Source organism: Setaria viridis, chromosome 5 (genome assembly GCF_005286985.2).
Source record: "Setaria viridis chromosome 5, Setaria_viridis_v4.0, whole genome shotgun sequence".
NCBI lineage: Eukaryota > Viridiplantae > Streptophyta > Magnoliopsida > Poales > Poaceae > Setaria > Setaria viridis.
The window spans coordinates 31,981,656-32,003,700 of record NC_048267.2 but is presented as its reverse complement, the minus strand read 5'-3'; the positions used below and the strand labels follow the sequence as shown (position 1 = coordinate 32,003,700).

General features: G+C 44.8%; 2 protein-coding genes and 1 pseudogene across 2 annotated transcripts; 1 reads left to right on the top strand and 2 right to left on the bottom strand.

The window, feature by feature from the left end:
* Positions 1-362: 362 nt before the first annotated feature.
* Positions 363-2,138, bottom strand: LOC140222882 (putative receptor protein kinase ZmPK1; annotated as a pseudogene).
* A 9,130-nt stretch (positions 2,139-11,268) lies between these two features.
* On the bottom strand, positions 11,269-15,198 carry LOC117858601 (putative receptor protein kinase ZmPK1). The gene is made up of 2 exons (XM_034741705.2): positions 12,671-15,198; positions 11,269-11,787 (listed from the first exon to the last, which is right to left on the bottom strand). Coding segments are annotated over exons 1-2 (2,406 nt in total). The 5' UTR covers positions 15,076-15,198; the 3' UTR covers positions 11,269-11,786.
* A 3,883-nt stretch (positions 15,199-19,081) lies between these two features.
* Positions 19,082-21,789, top strand: LOC117858600 (putative receptor protein kinase ZmPK1). Its single transcript, XM_034741704.2, has one exon. The coding sequence runs from the start codon at positions 19,082-19,084 to the stop codon at positions 21,590-21,592; it is 2,511 nt and encodes an 836-aa protein (XP_034597595.1). The 3' UTR covers positions 21,593-21,789.
* The last annotated feature ends 256 nt before the right edge of the window (positions 21,790-22,045 follow it).

Genomic DNA, 22,045 nt, shown 5'->3' with positions numbered 1-22,045 from the left:
CTGTGAGAGGCAGACGAATCGATTCGAATTTATTAACCATGCATGGCAAACCTAATCTCACGACATCCGCGCACCACGAAGGGTCGCTTCATTTGTCAGCCGTCCCCATCGATCCCTTAGGGACGTGTCAGGGCCAACTTCCTTTGGCATGCAATGCTCCATAGTCCCGGCCTATTGCTGCACTGTGATCGCACTTGCACCCACATGATGCACCATGGGAACGACGTTCCAAGGACAGCCGGAAGGTATGCCACACCCCAGTTTAATCAGGCACTAGGCTTCCCCATCCCATACTAGGTATGAGATTAGTACTTTCAAACACTTGATCACGAACGCCAACACGTTTCGACCTTAGTTCATTTTCATTTAGACAGACGGGGCAATCCAAATAGATACCTGTCCAGTGATTCATTCTCCACATACTCATAAACCAGTAGTTTGTGTTGACCCTCAGAGCAAAAACCCCACATCCGTACTAAATTCATATGGTTAATCCTTCCAATTATACTCATTTCTGCCCACAATTCCTCCTCACTGTGTGAGAAATTTGTTAGCTTCTTCACCGCCACTACTCGCTTATCTTCAAGTACTCCTCTGTAAACGATTCCAGAGCCCCCTCTTCCAATCTCTTCCTTGAACTTTCCAGTTGCTTCCTTTAACTCCCGATGTGTGAACATCCTGAATTGTTTTGGTACCATCCTATAGCCTGCCTCCATTGATTTGGGAATGTCTTGCTTGCTGGAAAGAAACCACCAGCTTGTACCAGTGAAGATCAGTACTAGGGCTCCCAGTATTGCTGCAAACACATAATAAGTTGTCTAATTTTTATCGACAATGTTCATTCCATGCATACTTGCAGATCCTTCTACAATCTCAGGAATATCCCGGTTGCACGTGAGATGAGACTTTCTTGAGACTAAAGATGTTGATATACCCAAATTCTTCGGTAGTTTTATATAGTTGTCACCAGGAAAGTTTGGGTAGCAGTAGCCATTGAAGAGAATATCTTTGGTGCAGCAAAGTCGAGGTCCAGTTTTGTATGTGAAACCTGAGCAGGAGCAAATCTCCAAGCAGGCCTCCTTACATCCTTCTAGTGAGACAGACTCGTTGTAGGTCACATCATAGCCATAAAAGTCAGTATGTGGGAGCTGGATAAACTCAAAGTCTTCTGCTTTGTAACTTATGTTCCAGCTTTCGCTGAATTTTGGCCAGCAACCTTTCTTCCAGTTCTGTTGGTCAGCCATCTCATATCCCGGGGGATATGAGCAGTGGAGGCTTGGCGAGTACATGCATATCCCATTCTGTCCACATAGCCCATGCACATTACACACTTTTGTTATAGCTTCCAATGTGACTGTCCAACTCCCACTCGAAGCATTCAAGCTGTATATTCTGAGGTTTCCATCATAATCAAGTGTCAACCTTCTCTTGATTAAAGTGCCCCAATCAGAAGAATTTTCTTTAAGCCCATCACTCGAGAGGAAACAACCTTCAGCATCGAGGACTGCAATTCGGGAGCTATTGTAGTTTACCCGCCCACTTTTTAGCACATTGTAGGATGGTTTTGGCCAATAGATGCTTGATATATCAGGACCATCATACATGAGGCGCAGCACATTGTCGTTGTCAAAATAGAGGCTTTTGTAACCAGAGACTATTGTTCCTCTGGTTAGGGGCTGAAAAGGAAGCAAGGTGTCAGTTGGTGAAGAGAAACTTCCCCACAAAATTTCACCATTGCCATTTCTTATGACAAGGTTGCCGCTGTCAAGAAGGATAACTGCCGTGCCCTTGCCAGAGCTCGTCTTAATGTCCCATGTCACGGTGCCATTGCCATCAGTCAGGACCAAATTGCCATCATGGTTCAGCAAAACCTTGGAGCCCTGACCATTTACAGGGGACTTGGGATTTGCAGACCACACAGTGGTCTTTTCCACAGTGTTGGTGAATCAGATGGAGAAGGAGAAAGCATTCCTTCCAACTTGGTAGAAGTCACATGAGAAACCACCATCTGGTGAGGTAAGGAAGGTTTGTTTATACTCATCTACCAATAAGGATGAGCCAGTGCTTAGCATAGACTGGGATGAAGCATTTGAGCATGGAAGAAAGGTGAGCAATGGAAGAATGATCAGAGAGAGGAATTTGGCCATTTTTTGTGGTGTGAGAGATACTGTATGGTTCTTCCATTTATGATCGGGTTCTTGAGTCATGAACCTATTTAAATCTGATTTAGTTCACACTTGCTGCCTGGGTGCATTCTCTGGTCAAATTTGAATTCCTACTTCAACTTCTTTCTTCTATGCCTAGGTAGGTATTTCTTCAAGCTGACTGCCCCATCAGAGTCACCCATGATGGCGTTGGGATAGATATGATTGAATTAGTTAATTATTGAAGTCCCCATTTTGAAGGTTGAAGTGCTTAATCAACCTGAATTGTGAGTGCAAATAGATCTGTTTCCTTTTCCTTTCGTAGGACGTTCCATGCAAGACGCTAGACGTATTTTCTTCAATGAAATATTGCGGTCCCTCTATATTTTCATATAGCACCATTTATGTTAAGTTACCTAACAGAGGCCAGACCTCTGAATTGGCATAGAAGTTATTTGGTGACAAGCTGCCTTTCCTTTCTCAGTGTCAACACCTCTGTAGTCATTGGTTCCACATTTGGGTCCTTCTGTGGGAGTACGTGAAATCGTGAATAACTAGCTACTTGGAGATAGGACTGTCCTAGCTTTTTTTGGATGTTGTCATTTGGGAATAAGAATTGGATACTGCTATATGATGTTAAGGCTCATGGGTCAACTTATGCAGTCCTGATTTACTTCCCACTCTCTGCCAAAGAATTTTTGCAAAGTCAAACTTGAATTTATGCTGCCATTGCTTTTATGTTGGTCCAAGCAAGGAACAGGTAGGTATTTCTCCATGAGGATAGCCTCATAGGAGTTCATGGCGGCTTAGAGAGAGTAAATTATGGTATTTTTAAAGTTCTTGTTTTGAATGTTGAAGGGCTCAACTGACACGGGGTATGAATCCGAATAAATCAGTTTACTTTTTTTTGTTGGTTTTTTAGGACATTCCTTGCAAGATGACTTCCTTGTTTTCTTCAATGTCAGCCCTTTGAATCGGCAACAGAAGTTCCTAGGTGACAAGCTGATTATTCTCTCAATGTCCACACTTTCATATTCAATGTTCTCCGTTGGTCTTTCTGGTTGGGTGATGGGGATTGTGTGCGAACAGGTGTTGGTTAGATGACATATCGCTATTAATTTGTGGAGGTAGGCGCCGAGCCGCAGCGCCGGTATCTATTGATCGGAGTGTGGATTTACAAACTAAATAATAAAGAAATGATTTCAAGCATCTTGAGCTACATATTGCGGAGTACTGTTACTACTAATCTTTATTCGTTACAGGTGTGGCTTGGTGCAGGTTGCAGCCTCAGGTCATACATTCGCCAGCCAGGAACTGTTGCTGAGTCCGTAGCATCTGCTTGTACCCTGGCTGGCAAATGTTATAGGTTCAGTAACGCAGGAACGGTTGGGTTCTGCAGGAAGAACAACATAAAAAGATGTGGTTCATCGGGCTCCAACTCTTCCATATGAGGGTGTTGACTCTTGACAGTTGATTCAAAACCCGATGGAGTTATGATGGATCCATTGAGAAGGAGCAGGTATGATGGCAGATACAGGTAGCCAGAGCCCTGTTTGTTATGGTGACAGTGATAGTTTTTAGCATGGACTTCTCTCTTCTGAGCAAGCAACTATCGTGAGTCGTGACGTTGCCACTGTCTCACCAATGTTCAATAATTTCGGCGTGCAGCAACAAACCAAAGTTTATTCCATACACGGTCATCTCAGGCCGTAGCCGTCTGTCATTATATTTATTGCAGCAAGTTTATGATGCAGTGTGCTTTTATAATGTCAGCTCAATGAACAGAAATGTGGACGCAACCTGAATGCACTTGCAGTACTCTGGTTTTGTGTGAACTCTGTTTTGCGTCAGAAATCCCGTTCCATCTTCCACGAATTCAGTCGCCGAAACCGTTCTTAGCTTCTTGACAAGTTCAAAATGAAATCAGTTCAACTGCATCAGGACAAAATAAGATCGACCGGTTCCTGTTTTCCTGAAACTGTCATCTTGGTTAAGCAGCTTTGTAATTCTTTTCCTGTCTGAGCACAAACAAGGCTCGCGCACATCAATAGGAATGCTTTTTTCTAAGTAGTTTTTCTAATAAGTTGGCCGCAATGATAAGCGAGCTTATCGCTAGAAAATTCAGGTGTTTGGCAATACCAATTTTCTAAAAACTTATTTGTCTAAATTAAAAAAAATAAATATGCCCCAAAGAATATGATAACTTGCTCGATTGCTAATTCAATGTTGCTATCACCTAGATATTCTGGAATGAAATTATTAACTTTGAATTTATATTTACCATCTCTGGAAATTTCCAAATCTAAAGCGCTCGTCAATTTTTTGCAAAAAAAACATCATCTCTTCATGCTTTCAAAATTAACTCTTCGCCACCATTAGTAAATGCAAAATAACAATTGTCTGATATTAGAGAAAAACTAAGTTTCATGTATGTTTATATCTAGACGATTTTAGAACCACGGAAATTCCAGCTCATTTTATTGCAACGATTCATGGGAAATGTTTGTGCACAAGTTCTCAAAAAGGAGTGTAATACACTGAACTTCAGCCCATCAATCGAGTGAACCCAAATCTTCGTGGTCACGGGCCGAGACACCTCAACGCTTTTAGTTAAGGCCGCGCGCGGCGCGCCCCCCGGGTTAAGAAAAAAAATTCCTTATTTGATATAAAAAATAATATAATTTCCTCTATGACACTGAAATTTTTTTACACCGGATTTAACTTTTATGACTTATTTGGCATTTCCGTCCTTTGCATCTCACTTCTGTCCAAAGTGCATGTCAGATTATTGATGAATGGACCAAAATACCCTCAAGAATGGACAACAGCAACTGAACCCACATCTTCCATCCCAGATCACATCCTTCCATTCTTGTCGGTCCTCCCTCCCTAAACACCAATCTGTGCAACGGCGATTATGCTCTCGAACTGGATCCTGACATCCTATGTTAGCTGGGAGTCATCCGCGCGCTCTTTGAGGACACTATGTTGTCTTAGCGGTGTTTGGTCAGAGCGACTAAAGTTTCCCTATCATATCGTATGAGTATTTAGATACTAATTAGGAGTATTAAATATAGATTAATTATAAAATCAATTGCATAAATGAAGGCTAATTCGCGAGATGAATCTATTAAACCTAATTAGTCCATGATTTGACCATGTAATGCTACAGTAAATATGTGCTAATCATGGATTAATTAGGCTCACACGGGACAACTTCTTCCCACGGAAGACTCAGGCCGTACCATTGCTGCAAGCACAGCAGCTCTTCAGCTACGTCACCAGCGCGACTACAGCGTCGTCGCAGCTCATCGCCGAGGGAACTGGCACTGATCAGCGCCAGGTGCTGAACCCCGCCTACCTACGCTGGTTCACTCAGGATCAACTCGTCTTGAGCACCCTCCTCTCCTCCATGATCGAGGAGATCCTCGGCCAGCTGACCCTGTGCACGACCTCTCATACTGCTTGGGACGCGTTGCACACGATGTTCTTGGCGTAGAATGGTGTGTGCGTCATGCAAGTGCGGTATCAGCTGTCCAATCTCAAGAAGAAGGACATGACTGCTGCTGCCACTTTCAGAAGATGAAGTCCCTTGCTGACACTATGGCATGGATCGACAACCCTCTCCAGGATGAAGAGGTCCTCGGCTACATGCTTGGTGGCCTTGGATCTGTGTACAAGGCCATCATCACCACCATCACTGCTCGGGATGAGCCGATGAACCTTACAGTGCCGAGCTTCGCCTTGAGCGCAACTCCTCACTGGCGAGATCCACCCGTCTGGCAACTCGGCTACTCGTTCGAGTGATAGACACCACATCGGTGGTCGCGGTGGCCAAGCTCGCGGCCATGGCCAAGGGCGCGGCCATGGATAGGGACGTGGAGGCTTCGGCAGCAACCGCAGCGGCGGCGGCAAACCTACTTGCCAGGTCAGCAGCAAGTATGGGCATGATGCCTTCCGCTATCGCAATCGCTTCAACCATGCCTACCAGTCAGACGATCGGCACGAGCGCACTGGGAACGCTATGCAAACCAGCTCCTACATCATCGACACCAATTGGTATGCGGACACCCGATCACATGACAAGCGACCTCGAACTCCTTCGTGTGCACAAGTGCTACACTGGGAAGGATCAAGTCCATGTCGCCAATGGCTCAGGTCTGATAATTTCACATATTGGTCATTTTGTGCTTCCTGGCTCATCTAAACCACTTCATCTTAAAAATATCCTACACATACCTCATATAAACAAGCATCTTATGTCTGTTCATAAACTTATGTATGATAATCATGCATATGCCAAGTTTCACCCTGATTTTTTTTGTGTCAAGGAGCAGCCCACAAAGAAGGTTCTTCTTCACTGTAGATGTCAAAATGGTCTCTACACAGTGCCATGATGTTCCTCATCATCACCCACCTCACATCGCCAGGGTCTTGCTGCCACCATCCTATCCTCGGATTTGTGACACCGACGACTAGGGCACCCATCTTCCACCATTGTCAATTTAGTTACTCGATCTAATAAACTAGCATGTGCAACTTGTCGTAAGCATTCTATTTGCGATGCCTGCTAGTAGGCCAAAGTTCATTAATTGCCATTTCGTTCTTCCACCCATATTACATCTTCGCCTCTTGAACTTGTGCATTCAGATGTTTGGGGTCCGGTTGTGACCTCTGTTGGATGTTTCAAATACTACGTTAGCTTTTTAGATGATTACAGTCGCTATACATGGATCTATTTATTGAAACAAAAATCCGATGTTGAACATGCCTTCTATCTTTTTCAGAAACATGCCGAGCATTGCCTGAACACTTTTCAGTCTGATTGGGGTGGGGAATACCGTTGACTTTCACGGTATTTTGAGCGTGAAAGCATTTAGCATCGTGTTTCTTGTCCTCACACTTCACAGCAAAATGGCATTGCCGAACGCAAGCATCACCACCTAGTAGAAACAAGCATTGCCCTTCTTGCTCATTCATCTCTACCGGTTCGCTTCTGGGATGAAGCTTTTCTCACAACTTGCTACCTTATCAGCCGCATGCCCATGCGAACTCTACAACACTCATCCCCACTACATATTCTTCTCCAGGAGTCTCCTAACTACACATTCTTGCGTGCTTTTGGCTGTGCTTGCTGGCCCAACCTCCGTCCATATAATAATAAGAAATTATGCTTCCGCTCTCGACAATGTGTGTTTTTAGGATACAGCTCGATGCACAAGGGGTACAAATGTTTAGATCCCTCAACTGGACACATATACATATCACGAGATGTTGTATTTGACGAATCCATTTTCCCTTTTGCTACAACATCCAAGTCGTCTCCTCCTTCCACTCCAATGCCTTCTGTCTTTCCTGCCAATGAGCCGGCATTACATAATGACAATATGCGAAATTGTGACTTGTTGTTATTGGCCTCTGACCCTCCTGCTCAGTGCAGCTCTGTGCCTCTCAGATCCTATGAGCATGGCGGTGCTCCCCCATCTGATGTGGTAGGATCAGTTCTAATCCCTGTATCAGACCCTGCATCGGCAACAACAACAGCACCTGCAGCGCCTAGTGCGTCTTCCCCTGTTCCTTGTCAGGCAACAGCAGGCCCCATTCTCATCCACCAAGGATACTGGTACCTCAATGGCTCAACCAATTACAAGGCTGGTGCCTGGGACATCGTCTTCACCACCTGGTATGACAGCTGCTGCCTCCCCAACTGTTTCGTGTCCAGCAATTGCACCGACACCATCAGCACCTTCCCTGGATGCCGCTGCATCCCCAACTAGTGTTGTTGAGCTTCCCTCTTTGCCAGAGACTGGTCCACCTCATCACTACATGATTACTCGACTGCGTGATAACATTGTCAAGCTGGCTGTTCGCACCGATGGGACCATCAAATATGATCCGAGTTGTCGTGCCTTCTTTGCTGCTCCTACATCACATCGAGCTGCTCTCGCTGATCCTCAGTGGTTGGCTGCCATGATCTCGGAGTTTCAGGCATTACAACAAAATGCAGCATGGTCTTTGGTTCCTCGGCCACCAAATTAGAACATAATCAGTTGCAAGTGGGTTTTCAAGGTTAAGAAAAATCCTGATGGCTCTATTGATAAGTACAAAGCTCTCCTTGTCGCTCGTGGGTTCACTCAACAGTATGGCATTGATTATTCAGAGACTTTTAGCCCGGTGGTTAAGCCAGCAATAGTGCGGCTTGTTCTGTCCCTCGTAGTGTCACGAGGCTGGGATCTTCATTAGATTGACATCAGTAATGCCTTTCTCCAAGGTGACCTTACTGAAACTGCATATATACAACAGCCATCGGGTTTCGAGGATCCATCTTGTCCTTCCTATGTTTGCAAACTTCAGAAGGTTATATACGATCTCAAACAGTCACCTCAAGCTTGGTACTCTCGTCTTAGTGACCGTCTCTAGCAACTTGGTTTTGTTCCTTCTACCGCTGACACATCTCTGTTTATCTTCTCTCATGATGGCCTTAGCATCTATATGCTCATGTACGTTGATGACATTGTGATTGCAAGCTCCTCCCGAACTGCCACTAGCAAGCTTCTGCACCAGCTGCCAGCTTCCTTTCCTGTCAAGGATCTCGGCCCTCTTCACTAACTTTTTGGACCTTGAAGCTGCTCACAATTCAGAGGGGCTCAATCTTTCTCAATAGAAATATGCTTCGGACATTCTTAGCTGGATTCATATGGAGAATTGCAAGGCTGTCTCAACACCCATGAATGCACAAGAGAAGTTGTCCAGTGAGCAAGGCTGTGCTCTAGGAGAAGCTGATGCTTTCACATATCGCAGTACAGTTGGCGCCCTCCAGTACCTCACCTTGACATGACCTGATATTTCTTTCGCAGTGAACAAGGGTCTACCGGTTCCTATCCAAGCCTACTGATGTTCACTAGGAAGTTGTCAAGAGAATTCTTCGATATGTGAAAGGTACAGTGGGCGTTAGTTTGAGGATTAGGAAATCCGGTTCCACTCTCCTCAGCGTTTTCACTGATGCGAACTGGGCGGGTTGTGTTGATGATCGCCGCTCGACGGGTGGCTTTGTCATGTTCTTTGGCTCTAGCAAATGGTAAAACAGAAGCAGTTTGGGTGCAGTCTCTACTAAAAGAGGTGCAGATACCCCAACAGAGAGCCCGATTTTGTGGTGCGACAACTTGGAAGCCACTTACTTAACTGCTAATCTTGTGTTTCATGATCGCACTAAACACATAGAGGTGGACTTCCATTTTGTTCGAGAAAAGGTGGCCCTAGGCACGTTGGAGGTGAAGATCATCTCATCAGCAGATCAAGTTGCGGACATCTTCACCAAGCTTGGCACCAAGCAAATGCTACAGAAGTCACTATCCAATCTCAACCTAGTGCAAACTGGTTGACATTGAGGGGGGATGTTAAGTATGGTTGACATTGAGGGGAGATGTTAAGTATAGAAGTGTAGCATATCAGTAGCATATTCGATGTTAGTCAGATCCTATCAATATCAGTAGCATATTCGATGTCAGTCAGATCCTGTCAATAGCTGATTGACCGGTGATTGATTGGTGATCACCTTGATTGTAATCATTTGATTCTTTCCTATAATGTAATACAAATACATACCAACGCTGCAGGGTTGAGTTCACGGCAAATCATTTGTTTCATATTATTGAGTTGCATGTACCAACCAGTTCAACCTAAAAGGTTAAGCTGATAGGAAAAGGTGGGGCAATTCACTTATGCTCCAACACTCCACCTCACGTGGAGGCTCCCTTAAACCACACACATGGATATTTGAGTGGGCTGCAATTATTTTATTTAATCATGCCCGTCAGGATTCGAATTCGAGACCTCTGGCCCTGGTACCATATTGAGTTGATGCACCAACCAGTTCAACCCAAAAGCTTAATCTGATAAGAAAAGGTGGGAAATTCACCTATTCTCCAACATGCAGCGACAACGGGCTGCTGCGAGGCCGTGACAAGTGCTGCAAAAGTGCAGAGTGTGGTTGCGTCGGGCTGCTGCCATAGGCAAGGTGCTCGTGCAGCTCCGCTTGGCTGTGATGTGCTAGCTCAGATCCTCTAATATCTATTTGCTAGATATTACCTAAGCCCCTGTTTGATTGCTTTAGTTCCTACTCTGTTTGGATCCAGAAACTAAAGTCCATTAAAGCAGATGAACAAACATGATATTACCCCATGCCGTTCCCGTTCCGGCCGGCATTGGGCGCCGCCTGATCCCTCTCGACAGCACCGTTCCTCCTCATCGCGTCCCCACGCCCACCACCTCCTCCTCCTCCTTCTTCTTTCCTCCCCGCGTTCGGCTCCGCCTCCTCGCGGCCGAAGCCCGGCGGCATCTCGAGCTCGCCGTGGAGGTTGATGCGGCGGCACGGGCCCATGCTCGAGGTCTAGCGATGGAGCGGGATCGAGGTCGTCCTCCGTGTCCAGGTAGGGGTCCTACCGCTGCTCCGTCGGCGGGCGGCGGGGTTGCGGCGCAGCGGAGGAGGAGTTGGACTCCCCCCGAGAAGAAGGCGGAGGAGTGGAACCCTGTGCAGTGCGCCCAGGAGCGCAGCTCCCGCGGGTTGTGGTCGTGGTTGTTGCCCATGAACGGCGGCACCCGCTCGCCGCCCTCGCCCCTGTCTCCCGCTCCCCCACCACCGCGGCCAGTGGTCCGCCGTGAGCTCGGCATCGCCGCCGGGCACGCTCGAGACAGCTGAGCAGCCGGAGGGAGGGTTCGGGATGGGTGGGATGGGCAATAAATGAGGGGTAGGGGTATCTTCCGGGGCTTTTAGTCCACTTTAGTTCACTTACAAAGGACTAGAGGACTAAAAGATTTAGTCCACATTTTAATCTATTTGTTTAGCACTTTAGTGACCTGAGGAGGCTAAAATGGATGAACTAAAGTTTGGTCCACGTAACCTAACATGGCCTAAGCATATCGAATTTCTCCACGTCTCTACAATCGTGGGTTATTGAAGTTTGAGACGATTATTCTACTTTTGAACTTTATATTGCACTTTGAAAAGGAATTTATATGTGCACTTGTGTTTGTAGTAAAACTCACCGTGATGCTTATCACTAATAGTTAAAAAGGAAACGAATGACTAGGATAAGCAGAAACAAAAGCAGCCCAGTGGTCTGATACGTGTTAGGGGCAAAATTAACTTTTCAAGTATCAGTTAACACCGTAAGCAAGCAAAATGGACGGAAGTGGCAAATGAGACATAAAAGTTATACCTTTTGAATGAAAAAATTTCCAGTGCCACGTAGAAAATTCTAGTATCAAATAAGAAATTCTCTCGAAAAAAAAGCTCCCAGTCCCACCCACTGACCCACGGACCCACCGACACCCACGCGTGCCGCGCGGCCAGGGCCAGCCGTTTTTGGAGCTCTTCGTAATTCCTTTTCCGCGCCGCAGGCTCCACCACGCCGCTGTAGCCGCCAGGCTCCGGCCGCCTTCGGACTCTCCGCCCGGCGCTACTTCGGTGTGCCTGTGGGCTGTGGCTCAGGTGAGGCCTATCTCCCATCTGCCTCGGCCGCTGTTAGTGACTAGTGTCTTTGGGGAATTCTGCCGAACACCCTGAGGACACGGACGGTTACGCTCGATGTTTCTCTTGGTTTACTCCTCTGCAACTGCTGGCATAGTGGCAGTCAAGTACTGTCTGTAGATAATGTATGGCCCAGGTCAGTCTAGTGATGATCTTAACACTTTAGTACTCGTTTAGTCTGGAAGTGTAATGTTCTCAGTTTGTCGCTACTCTAGGTAGAGTAAGTATATGGTTGCTTAAATGGTCACTCTGCTTTTCTGAAGATAAATCGGACCAGATGCTGGTTTCTCTTTTCTGAATTCGTTCAAAAAAAGAATTCAAACAACATGCTTTTTAGCATGTTGTTTGAATTCTTTTTTTGAACGAATTCAGAAACACATTTTTCAGATAGTTAAATTGATAATAACTTGATAACTTACGCAACCTAATTCGGACCTTTTAGCGGCCTCTCATGGATGCACTAGGTATGATGAATGGCCTCTCATGGTTGAACAAAGGCTGCCTCTAAAAGGGGATAAACAATACTGACCAAACAATCGGCATTTTTACAGCTTATATTACGCATTAAAAGCTAACTAAGTTGTCCTTATTATTACTAGAAAATAAATTTCTACTCCCTCCGTTCCAAATTGTAGGTCGTTTTGGCATTTCTAGATTCATAAATTTTGCTATGCACCTAGATATAAGTATATGTCTAGGTGGATAGTAAAATCTATGAATTTAGAAATGCCAAAACGACCTACAATTTGGGACGGAGGGAGTAGAAGTTAATGACCAGGAGCTTTATAAACAAACTAACATTTGTAAAATTCCGTTCAAGAAGAAATATTAGTATGATAATATTCACTACCAGTGTGATGTAAAAAAATGCTGCTTTACTGTTCCACGATCAATTATAATTAAAGGAAGCAATCTATCTACATTTCTCTAGGAAGTACTCCTTGCCTAACTTTCAAATATTACTCGAGAATCTGAAATCCTCATTATTGTAGCTCACCATGAGTAGGCAGGGTGATCGTCTTGTTCAGCACATGCCAAAAGAGATACTACAATATCATTCATTGTAGGCCTGCTGTTCCTTTCTTCAAGACAAGCTACAGCAATTTTCAACATTATCATTGCTTGCTCTGGATTAAAATGACCTTGCAGTCTATGATCAACTATATCCTTGACATCTTCACTCTCCACAAATTGTTTCAAGACCTGCACAAACTGTCCAAGCTCGATCTCCCTCCCATCCACTGTTATTCCACTTGAGATCCTACTTCCTGTAACAATCTCAAGAAGGACAACACCATAGCTATAGACATCAACTTTTGCATTGATCGGCAAGTTCAACGCCCACTCTGGTGCCATGTACCCCATGGTTCCTCTCATATGGGTGAGTTTGAAACTAGAACTGTCTCTCTTCGAGAGTTTGGCTAGTCCGAAGTCCGCAATCTTAGCTTCAAAGTCTCGATTCAGGAGTATGTTCTCTGGCTTTACATCACAATGGATCACCCACTCAAGGCACTCATGATGCAGGTAGGCCAAGCCTCTTGCTGTTCCCAATGCTATTTTGAATCGCTGGCTCCATGCAATTAGTCTCTCACTACTTACATTGCCAAATAGATACCTGTCCAGTGATTCATTCTCCACATACTCATAAACCAGTAGTTTGTGTTGACCCTCAGAGCAAAAACCCCACATTCTTACTAAATTCATGTGGTTAATCCTTCCAATTATACTCATTTCTGCCCACAATTCCTCCTCACTGTGTGAGAAATTTGTTAGCTTCTTCACCGCCACTACTCGCTTATCTTCAAGCACTCCTCTGTAAACAATTCCAGAGCTCCCTCTTCCAATCTCTTCTTTGAATTTTCCAGTTGCTTCCCTTAAGTCGCGGTGTGTGAATATCCTGAACTGGCTTGTTACCATCCTGTAGCCTGCCTCCATTGACTTTGGTATGTTTTGCTTGCTGGAAAGAAACCACCAGCTTGTACCAGTAAAGAGCAGTACTAGGGCTCCCAGTATTGCTGCAAACACATAATAAGTTCTCCAATTTTTATCGACACTGTTCATTCCATACATACTTGCAGATCCTTCTACAATCTCTGGAATATCCCGGTTGCATGTTTGATGAGACTTTCTGGAGACTAAGGATGTTGATATGCCCAAATTCTTGGGTAATTTTATATAGTTATCACCAGGAAAGCTTGGGTAGCTGTAGCCATTGAAGAGTACCGCTTTTGTGTAGCAAAGTCCAGGTCCTGCCTTGTACGTGAAAGCGGAGCAGGAGCAGGCATCCAAACAAACCCTCTTGCATTCTTCAAGTGAGATAGACTGGTTGTAGCTCAGATCAAAGCCATAGAAGTCAGTTTGGGGGATCTTGATGAACTCAAACTCTTCTGTGTTGTTGCAGGTTTTCCTGAATTGTGGCTGACAGCCTTTGTTCCAAATCTGTGGATCAATCATCTCATGACCTGGCGGACATGAGCACTGGAAGCTTGGCAAAGACTGGCATATCCCATTTTGTCCACATAACCCATGCACATCACACATTTTTGCTATGGCCTCCCATGAAATTATCCAATTCCCATTAGATGCATTCAAACTGTACATTCTGAGGTTTCCATCATAATCAATCTTTAGCCTTCTCTTGATTTTAGTACCCCAATCAGATGACTTTACGTTCAGCCCATCACTTGAGAGGAAATACCCTTCAGCGTCGAGGACTGCAATCCTGGAGCTATTGTAATTTGTCCGCCCACTTTGGAACACACTGTAGTCTGCACTTGGCCAATAGATGCTTGATATATCTGGTCCATCATACATGAGGCGCAGCACATTGTCGTTGTCAAAGTAGAGGCTGTAGTAACCAGATACTAACCTTGTTGCTTTGGTGAGGGGCTGAAAAGGCAGCAGTGTGTCAGTTGGTGAAGAGAAGCTTTCCCATAAAACTGCACCATTGGAGCCTTTGATGATAAGGTTGCCAGTATCAAGTAGGGCTACTGTCGTGCCCTTCCCAGAGCCCGTCTTGCTGTCCCATGTCACGGTGCCATTAACATCAGTGAGGACCAAATTGCCACCATGGTTCAACAAAACCATGGAGCCATGGCCGTTCACAGGGGACTTGGGGTTTGCAGACCACACGACAGTCTTTTCCATGGTGTTTGTGAACCAGATAGAGAAGGAGAAAGCATTCCCTCCTACTTCATAGAAGCCACAGGAGAAATCGGAATTTGGTGAGGTAAGGAAAGTTTGTTTGTAGTCTTCTACCAATAGGGATGAGCCAGTGCCTAGCATTAGCTTGGGTGAAGCATCTGAGGATGGGAGAATGGTGAGCAATGGAAGAACGATTAGAGAGAGGAACCTGGCCATGTTTAGGTCTTGACTCTTGAGGGCATGGTATGGTGCTTCCATTTATGTGCTCTTGTTTTAGCATCCACTTGCTGGGAAGGCGCTTTTGGGAAGTCAAACTTTAACGGACGCTGCAGCTTCTACGCCTAAGCCATGAACAAACGTATTATCTCACTGTGTCACTTATGGCGGCTTAGATAGAGAAGACAGAGATGAATGTGATGCGATTCCTGAATTTTTTAAGGTTCAAGACAGCTGGATTGACCTGAGGTATGAAAGCAAATAAATCTGTTTCCTTTTGCTTTTAATATAGGAAATTCAACGCATGATTTCGGCGCGTTTTGCTTCATGAAACATCGTGGCCCTTCAATTGTTTCTTTTTTCCACATAACTTTGATATTATTGAGTTATAAGCTAGATGCCAGCCCTTCGAATTGCCAACAGAAGTTTGTTGGTGACAAGCTGCATGTCCTTTCTCAGGATCAACATTTTTCTGTAATGGTTTCCTTATGCGTTTTCTTCACAAACATGAGAAATGAGAATTATTGGATACATTGCGTTTTCTTCACAAACATGAGAAATGAGAATTATTGGATTCATTGACCTATTTATGATGTGCCATTTTTTGGGGGGGAATGAGTTAGCCTGTGGAGGTGGGCAAGCGCTGCTTAGCCGGCTGCCAGTTGCATTGCCCAGATCGTTACGGTGATAGTGATGTTCATCTCTATCATGGACTTCTGACCGGGCAACTTGTGCATATCATGCATGACGCTGCAACTGTCTCCAGATATATATCAATACCATTATGATGGTCTATCTTTTTTCAATTTTTTAGTGCAAAAGTGAACTAAAGTTTTTTTCCCATTACTTTGGGTTCTACTTGATATGGGCCCGCATATGCATATAGGAGTATTCTATACTGAACCATTCCTGGATCGGAGCTGTCGGTGATTCATTTCCCGTTTTTTAAGGGCATTAATATCAGTTCAATGATGGTAAAAAGATAAGCTAGTAAAATGAAGAAATATCAGTGTAGTATTCCATATCAGTGCAGTATCCCAGTTTTCTGTAACATTCAGTCCGTGCAGAGCTCCGGCTCCATGGATAGTCAAATTCTGGATGATACCGGTTTCAACGGTGTGTGGACAAGAGCATAGCCGGCTCTCTCAGGTCAACTTAAACGTCGGCTAGACGCCTAGACCAGTGATGTGTTTCTATTGAGCGTGCCACGTGTGAACGTGTTAGAGCAACTGCAGCCTTGATATTATCTGATAATAATACATCCGAAGCAAGGTTCTGAAAGTCCAGCCTTTATCACATCTGAGCTGAAAAAGGACGTGCTTTGCTCCAATAAAACCAGCTCACCCATGCCGTGCATGATCATCAACCTTGATAGCGTCTTTTACGGATTTATGAAGAATTCGATCCTTCAAGTTTGAATTTGAAGTTTGAAGTGTCAAAAATCGAAGCAACTTCCGGTCTTTTTCACGGAAAAAAAAGAGTATAAATCGACTTGGTTTTTTTATAAGCCGACTTGTTTTGGTTTATGGCAAACGGCGATTGGCCAAATTCGGAACGGAAGGAAGGCAGGAGTACGCGACCTGTTAAGAAAAAGCCAAGCGGCGAATCCGGGGCCTTTCTCGAAAGTAAATTCCGGGCTCAGGGTTAAGAAAGGCCGATCCTTTTGTGGTGCCAGGCCGTAAGAAAAGGCCGATCCTTTTGGGCTGCCAAATTGATTGGCAGTCTCTCGCTCGCTCGGCACGGCGCGCGCGGATCAGGGGAGGGCGGGCCTGAAGCTGGTTGAAATACTTCTGTGACCTTGCTGGGCCCCCAAACCAAAATGTTGTGTGTGTTTTTTTTCGAGGACAAGAGTTTGCTTGAATGGTGTACGCGAATGTGATTAGCGGCTTAGCGCAAGGAACGCCATTAATCACCACATTAGGAATATTCCTAGCCATCGAGCTTTTTTCTCTTCTTTTACTGGGTTTACAACGTGGACGGGAAGTGCTGTAATAGCCAAACTAGCGAGCAAGCAAGCGACGTTTGAAAACATACAGCTTCACCGTACTTGGCCCTTGTTTAGTTGTTAAAATTGGAAGTGCCAAAATTACTGTTCCGGTACTGTAGCACACTGTAGCGTTTCGTTTGTATTTGTGAATTATTGTCCAAATATTGACTAATTAGGCTCGAAAGATTCGTCTCGCAAAGTACAACAAAACTGTGCAATTAGTTTTTAATTTCATCTACATTGAGTACTCCATGCATGTACCGCAAGTTTGATGTGATGGGGAATCTTCTTTTTGCATAGTGATAAAGTTGGGAGTTGGAGGTGAAGTAAACTCGACCTTGGTCTCTTCGCGTGGTCGTGCACAGTAGACCGACTCGCTGACACTGATAACGAGAGGCAAAGCCAAAGCCTTGCTCAGACCGAGCCGGAATCCAATGGATCGTGACTCGTACTGGCGAGACGACGGCAAGCAGGACATGGCCGAACACAGACAGGGGTGATCGGTGATCCGTTCAATGTTTTCAATAAATGCACTGACGTTGTCACATGACATGGAGAAAAAAAGATTACCACTTGCAAGCGATGTGTCGCGTGCGATGGCGATCGACGAGATTTCAACCAGCTTAAAACCAACCGCAGTCCTCCACGCAAACGTCACGAAAGAAGCCGGTAGACTACAATAGCAAAATGTGAAAGTAAGTTGTTGAGCATAAGAGGTAATGTTCCGTTGTTCACGAATCACAGCAGAGATGCTCTTCTCGGGTGATAGAATAACTGAAGGCGCAACAACTGCAATTTTCTTTAAGCCCGCGCTAATCACTCTTAAGAAAGGGACTGGCTCGGTGACAGTGGCATCGCCGTTAAAAAGGTCAGAAGCTCCAACTCATGTCCGTGCCTTGCGATCACACATGGATGTGTATAGGTATAATAGACTAGTAGTGTGACCAAGCAGAGCGAGGACCATTCGATCGCGTGGTTTGCTCCTGCAGGATCAGACCAGGCAGTCAAAATCGTGGCCTATTCTTGCTAAGATGCCCACAGGGTAAAAGATAATGACAAGATGAAGTGGAGAGGAAGAGGAATGGATGCTTTATTTAGGAAAAAATTTAGTGATAAGGAACAGCGATTTGAGATTCTACAAGTCGATCCGTCAAACTAGTAGCTATTTCGTCGTAAAGATATCTTTCAGTCATGGAACCCAAACTACACTTTGACACGGCTTCCAGATGAAGAACTTGCATCTTGACAAAACATTGCCGTGGATTTTGAAATTTCCTCGGGAAAACAAGAAAGTTCAAATTGTCTTTCTACTTTTGCTAACGAAGATACAGCCTTATATATCAAACAGAGATGTTCGTTACAGACGACATATATCACGTTATACAAAGCAGAAATACAGTGATGCATGTGGCTTGCACATTTTGCGCACGACGCCGTCGGCGCGCACGTTTCACGGCCGGGGAACCGGTTGATGTCAAATCCGTCTTTCTTCCAAGATGCTCGATGCTAACCGAGGAAAATGGCTTCGAATAGTGAACGACTTGACTCACGTGATCAACGTAGCATCAAAGGGAAAAAAAATACTTTAGGTTCCCAAGCAATCGTAGGCTCGTAGCATTCTTGTTGGCTACGATAAGTCCATCAATTATCAAATAGTAAACACTTGGCACGGACAAGATCTGGCATGCAGATCTGTTATTACGGCATCAAACATTTGGTAATATATAGTTAGCCACTTAGCTTTGACTCTGATAAAAAAAATGATTTATGCAAGTGTTCGAGCACTCAATTTCACACAAATATCAATTTGAAGGCCATCGTCTGAGCCTCAGAAACACAACCCCACCGGTCTATTAGACAATTATTCAATGTCTTTCCTGCTGTCGCTTATCCTCCTCCACAAATGCAAAACGTCCCCATCAGTAGACATCATCCAAAACCAAAGTGAAACTGCACAGGAATAATATATTGTGTACACACCTGGATCCGCCTGCAGTTTTTGCCCTACTCGGGTCAGTTTCCAACTAGTTCAAGTCAGCATCGAACTCAGTATATGCGCCAATGCGTGTCGTCATCTTAGCTACACTGCGAGGAGCTAAAGCAGAGATAAAGCTACCAACCTGTACCCCTACCGCCCTACGCCTCCACAGCCAAAAGAGCTCCCTGAGACGGAGAAGAATGGCTACGCTGCTCTATCTCCTCGTTCTTCCGTTGCTCTCCTTCCAGATTTGCTCCGGTGCTTCGCCATGGCAGACCATGACCACCGGCTCACACATCAGAGGAGAGGATCATGACAAGGTCTTCCTCATCTCGTCGGACCGCACCTTCTCTTGCGGCTTCCACGAGCTTGGCACAAATGCTCTCACCTTCTCCATCTGGTACACCACAAGCACCACCGATAGAACCGTCGTCTGGACGGCAAACCCCTACTCCGCGGAGAGTGGCTACTCTCCCGTGAACAAATATGGCTCCAGGATATCACTGAACCACGACGGCAACCTGATACTCACAGATACCAACGGTTCCAGGGTGTGGGAGAGCAGGACGTCGTCTGGCAAGCACACGACAATTACCCTCCTCAACAACGGCAACCTTGTGATCAACGACTCTGACAACAAAATCGTGTGGCAGAGTTTCCATTCACCAACTGACACCTTGCTCCCGGGGCAGACCCTGACAAAGGACACAAGGTTAGTCTCTGGTTACCATCACCTCTACTTCGACAACGACAACGTCCTGCGAATGTTGTATGACGGCACAGAGATCACAAGCATCTATTGGCCAAGTCCAGATTACAACGCAGAAAATAATGGGCGCAATAGGTTTAATAGCACCAGGATAGCAGTTCTAGATGATGTGGGTAATTTTGTGTCAAGTGATGGGTTTAAGATAGAGGCTTCAGATTCAGGTCCAGGAATCAAGAGAAGGATCACAATTAATTACGATGGCAATTTCAGAATGTACAGCTTGAATGCATCAACAGGGAAATGGAACGTCACAGGGCAGGCTGTAATACAGATGTGCTATGTGCACGGCCTATGCGGAAAGAATGGGCTCTGTGACTACTCTGGTGGTCTCAGATGTAGATGTCCTCCAGATTATGAGATGGTTGATCCAACAAATTGGAACAAAGGATGCAGACCAATGTTCTCGATTGACAAAAGCCGAGCAACTGAGGATTTTACATTTGTCAAGCAACCTCATGGTGACTACTATGGCTTTGATCTGTCCTCCAACAAATCCATCTCATTTGAAGCATGCTGGAACATCTGCTTGAACACCAGTACCTGCTTATCTTTCACATACAAGGGTGGAGATGGTTGGTGTTACACTAAAGATGTACTTTATAATGGTCAGGTGTACACATACTTCCCTGGAGACAACTATATGAAAATACCAAAAAGTTCAAATAGTTTGATACCCTATATCTCTAAACAGGAAAGCCTCACATGTGGACCACCAGGTTCCGAGATCATGCTAGGATCAGCAAGCATGTATGGAACAAAGAAGGACAACATAAATTGGACATACTTCTATGTCTTTGCTGCAATACTGGGAGCTCTAGAGTTACTTGTTATTGTGACAGGCTGGTACCTTTTCTTCAAGAAGCATAACATACCCAAATCAATGGAGGATGGGTACAAGATGATAACAAACCAGTTCAGGAGGTTTACATACCGAGAATTGAGGGAAGCAACTGGAAAGTTCAAAGAAGAGATTGGAAGAGGAGGCGCGGGAATCGTATACAGAGGAGTGCTTGAAGATAAGAAGATAGTGGCAGTAAAAAGGCTTACAAATGTTCGCCAGGGAGAGGAGGAATTCTGGGCAGAAGTGACCCTTATTGGAAGAATCAATCACATAAATTTAGTCAGAATGTGGGGGTTTTGCTCAGAAGGGACAAACAGGCTATTAGTATATGAGTATGTAGAGAATGAGTCACTGGATAAGTACCTCTTTGGTGAGAGAAGTACTGAAAGTCTGCTTGGTTGGAGCCAAAGGTACAGGATTGCCCTGGGCACTGCAAGAGGCCTTGCTTATCTTCATCATGAATGCCTCGAGTGGATTGTTCACTGTGACGTGAAGCCAGAAAACATACTCCTAACACGAGACTTCGATGCCAAGATAGCAGACTTTGGACTGGCCAAGCTTGCAAAGCGAGATAGCACTAGCTTCAATTTCACCCACATGAGAGGCACAATGGGGTACATGGCACCAGAATGGGCATTGAACTTGCCACTCAATGCAAAGGTTGATGTTTACAGCTATGGGGTCGTGCTTCTGGAGATTTTGACTGGAATTAGGGTTTCAAATGGCATAATGTTAAAGGAAAGACAAATAGATTTTCTGGAGTTTGTCCAGGAGGCTAAACATATTCTATCTTCCGGGAATGTCAGTGATATTGTTGATGATAGGTTGCATGGCCATTTTGATACGGAGCAGGCAATTGCAATGGTGAAAATAGCCTTTTCATGCCTCGAAGAAAGAAGCAAGAGGCCAACAATGGATGAAATTGTCAAGGTGCTCATGTCATGTGATGATGAAGACGACTACCATCCTGCTTATTCATATTAACTTGCAACAGAATCAAAGAATTGAGCTGCAGGCATAACAAGTTTCATGCTAAGTGTACCTTTGATCATGTTAGTATAGGAACAGTGAGACAAGATGAAAAGAGCTGGCTGAATGAATGTACTGTAAAATGTGGAGATTGTAATCTTTGAATGTAGTAATGTCGATACTACTAGAACCCTGGCAGTTACTTTTTTTAATTACATTTGCCAATTAGAGAAAGAGAGGAGAAGCGCATCCCGAGAATTTCATCTCCCTAAACATTTTCACCATCACAAGTTTCAGCACATCATGTTCAGAAAGACTAAAAATTCTTATCACTTCCATCAATAGAAAAATACACTCCTAGGATATTATTGTACAAAAAGACATCAAAGGAAACTGTTTTCTCACCTGAGGATGCAGCATCCACACAATTTATTGGAAACAATTTTTTTTCAGCAGTAAAATGGAGCC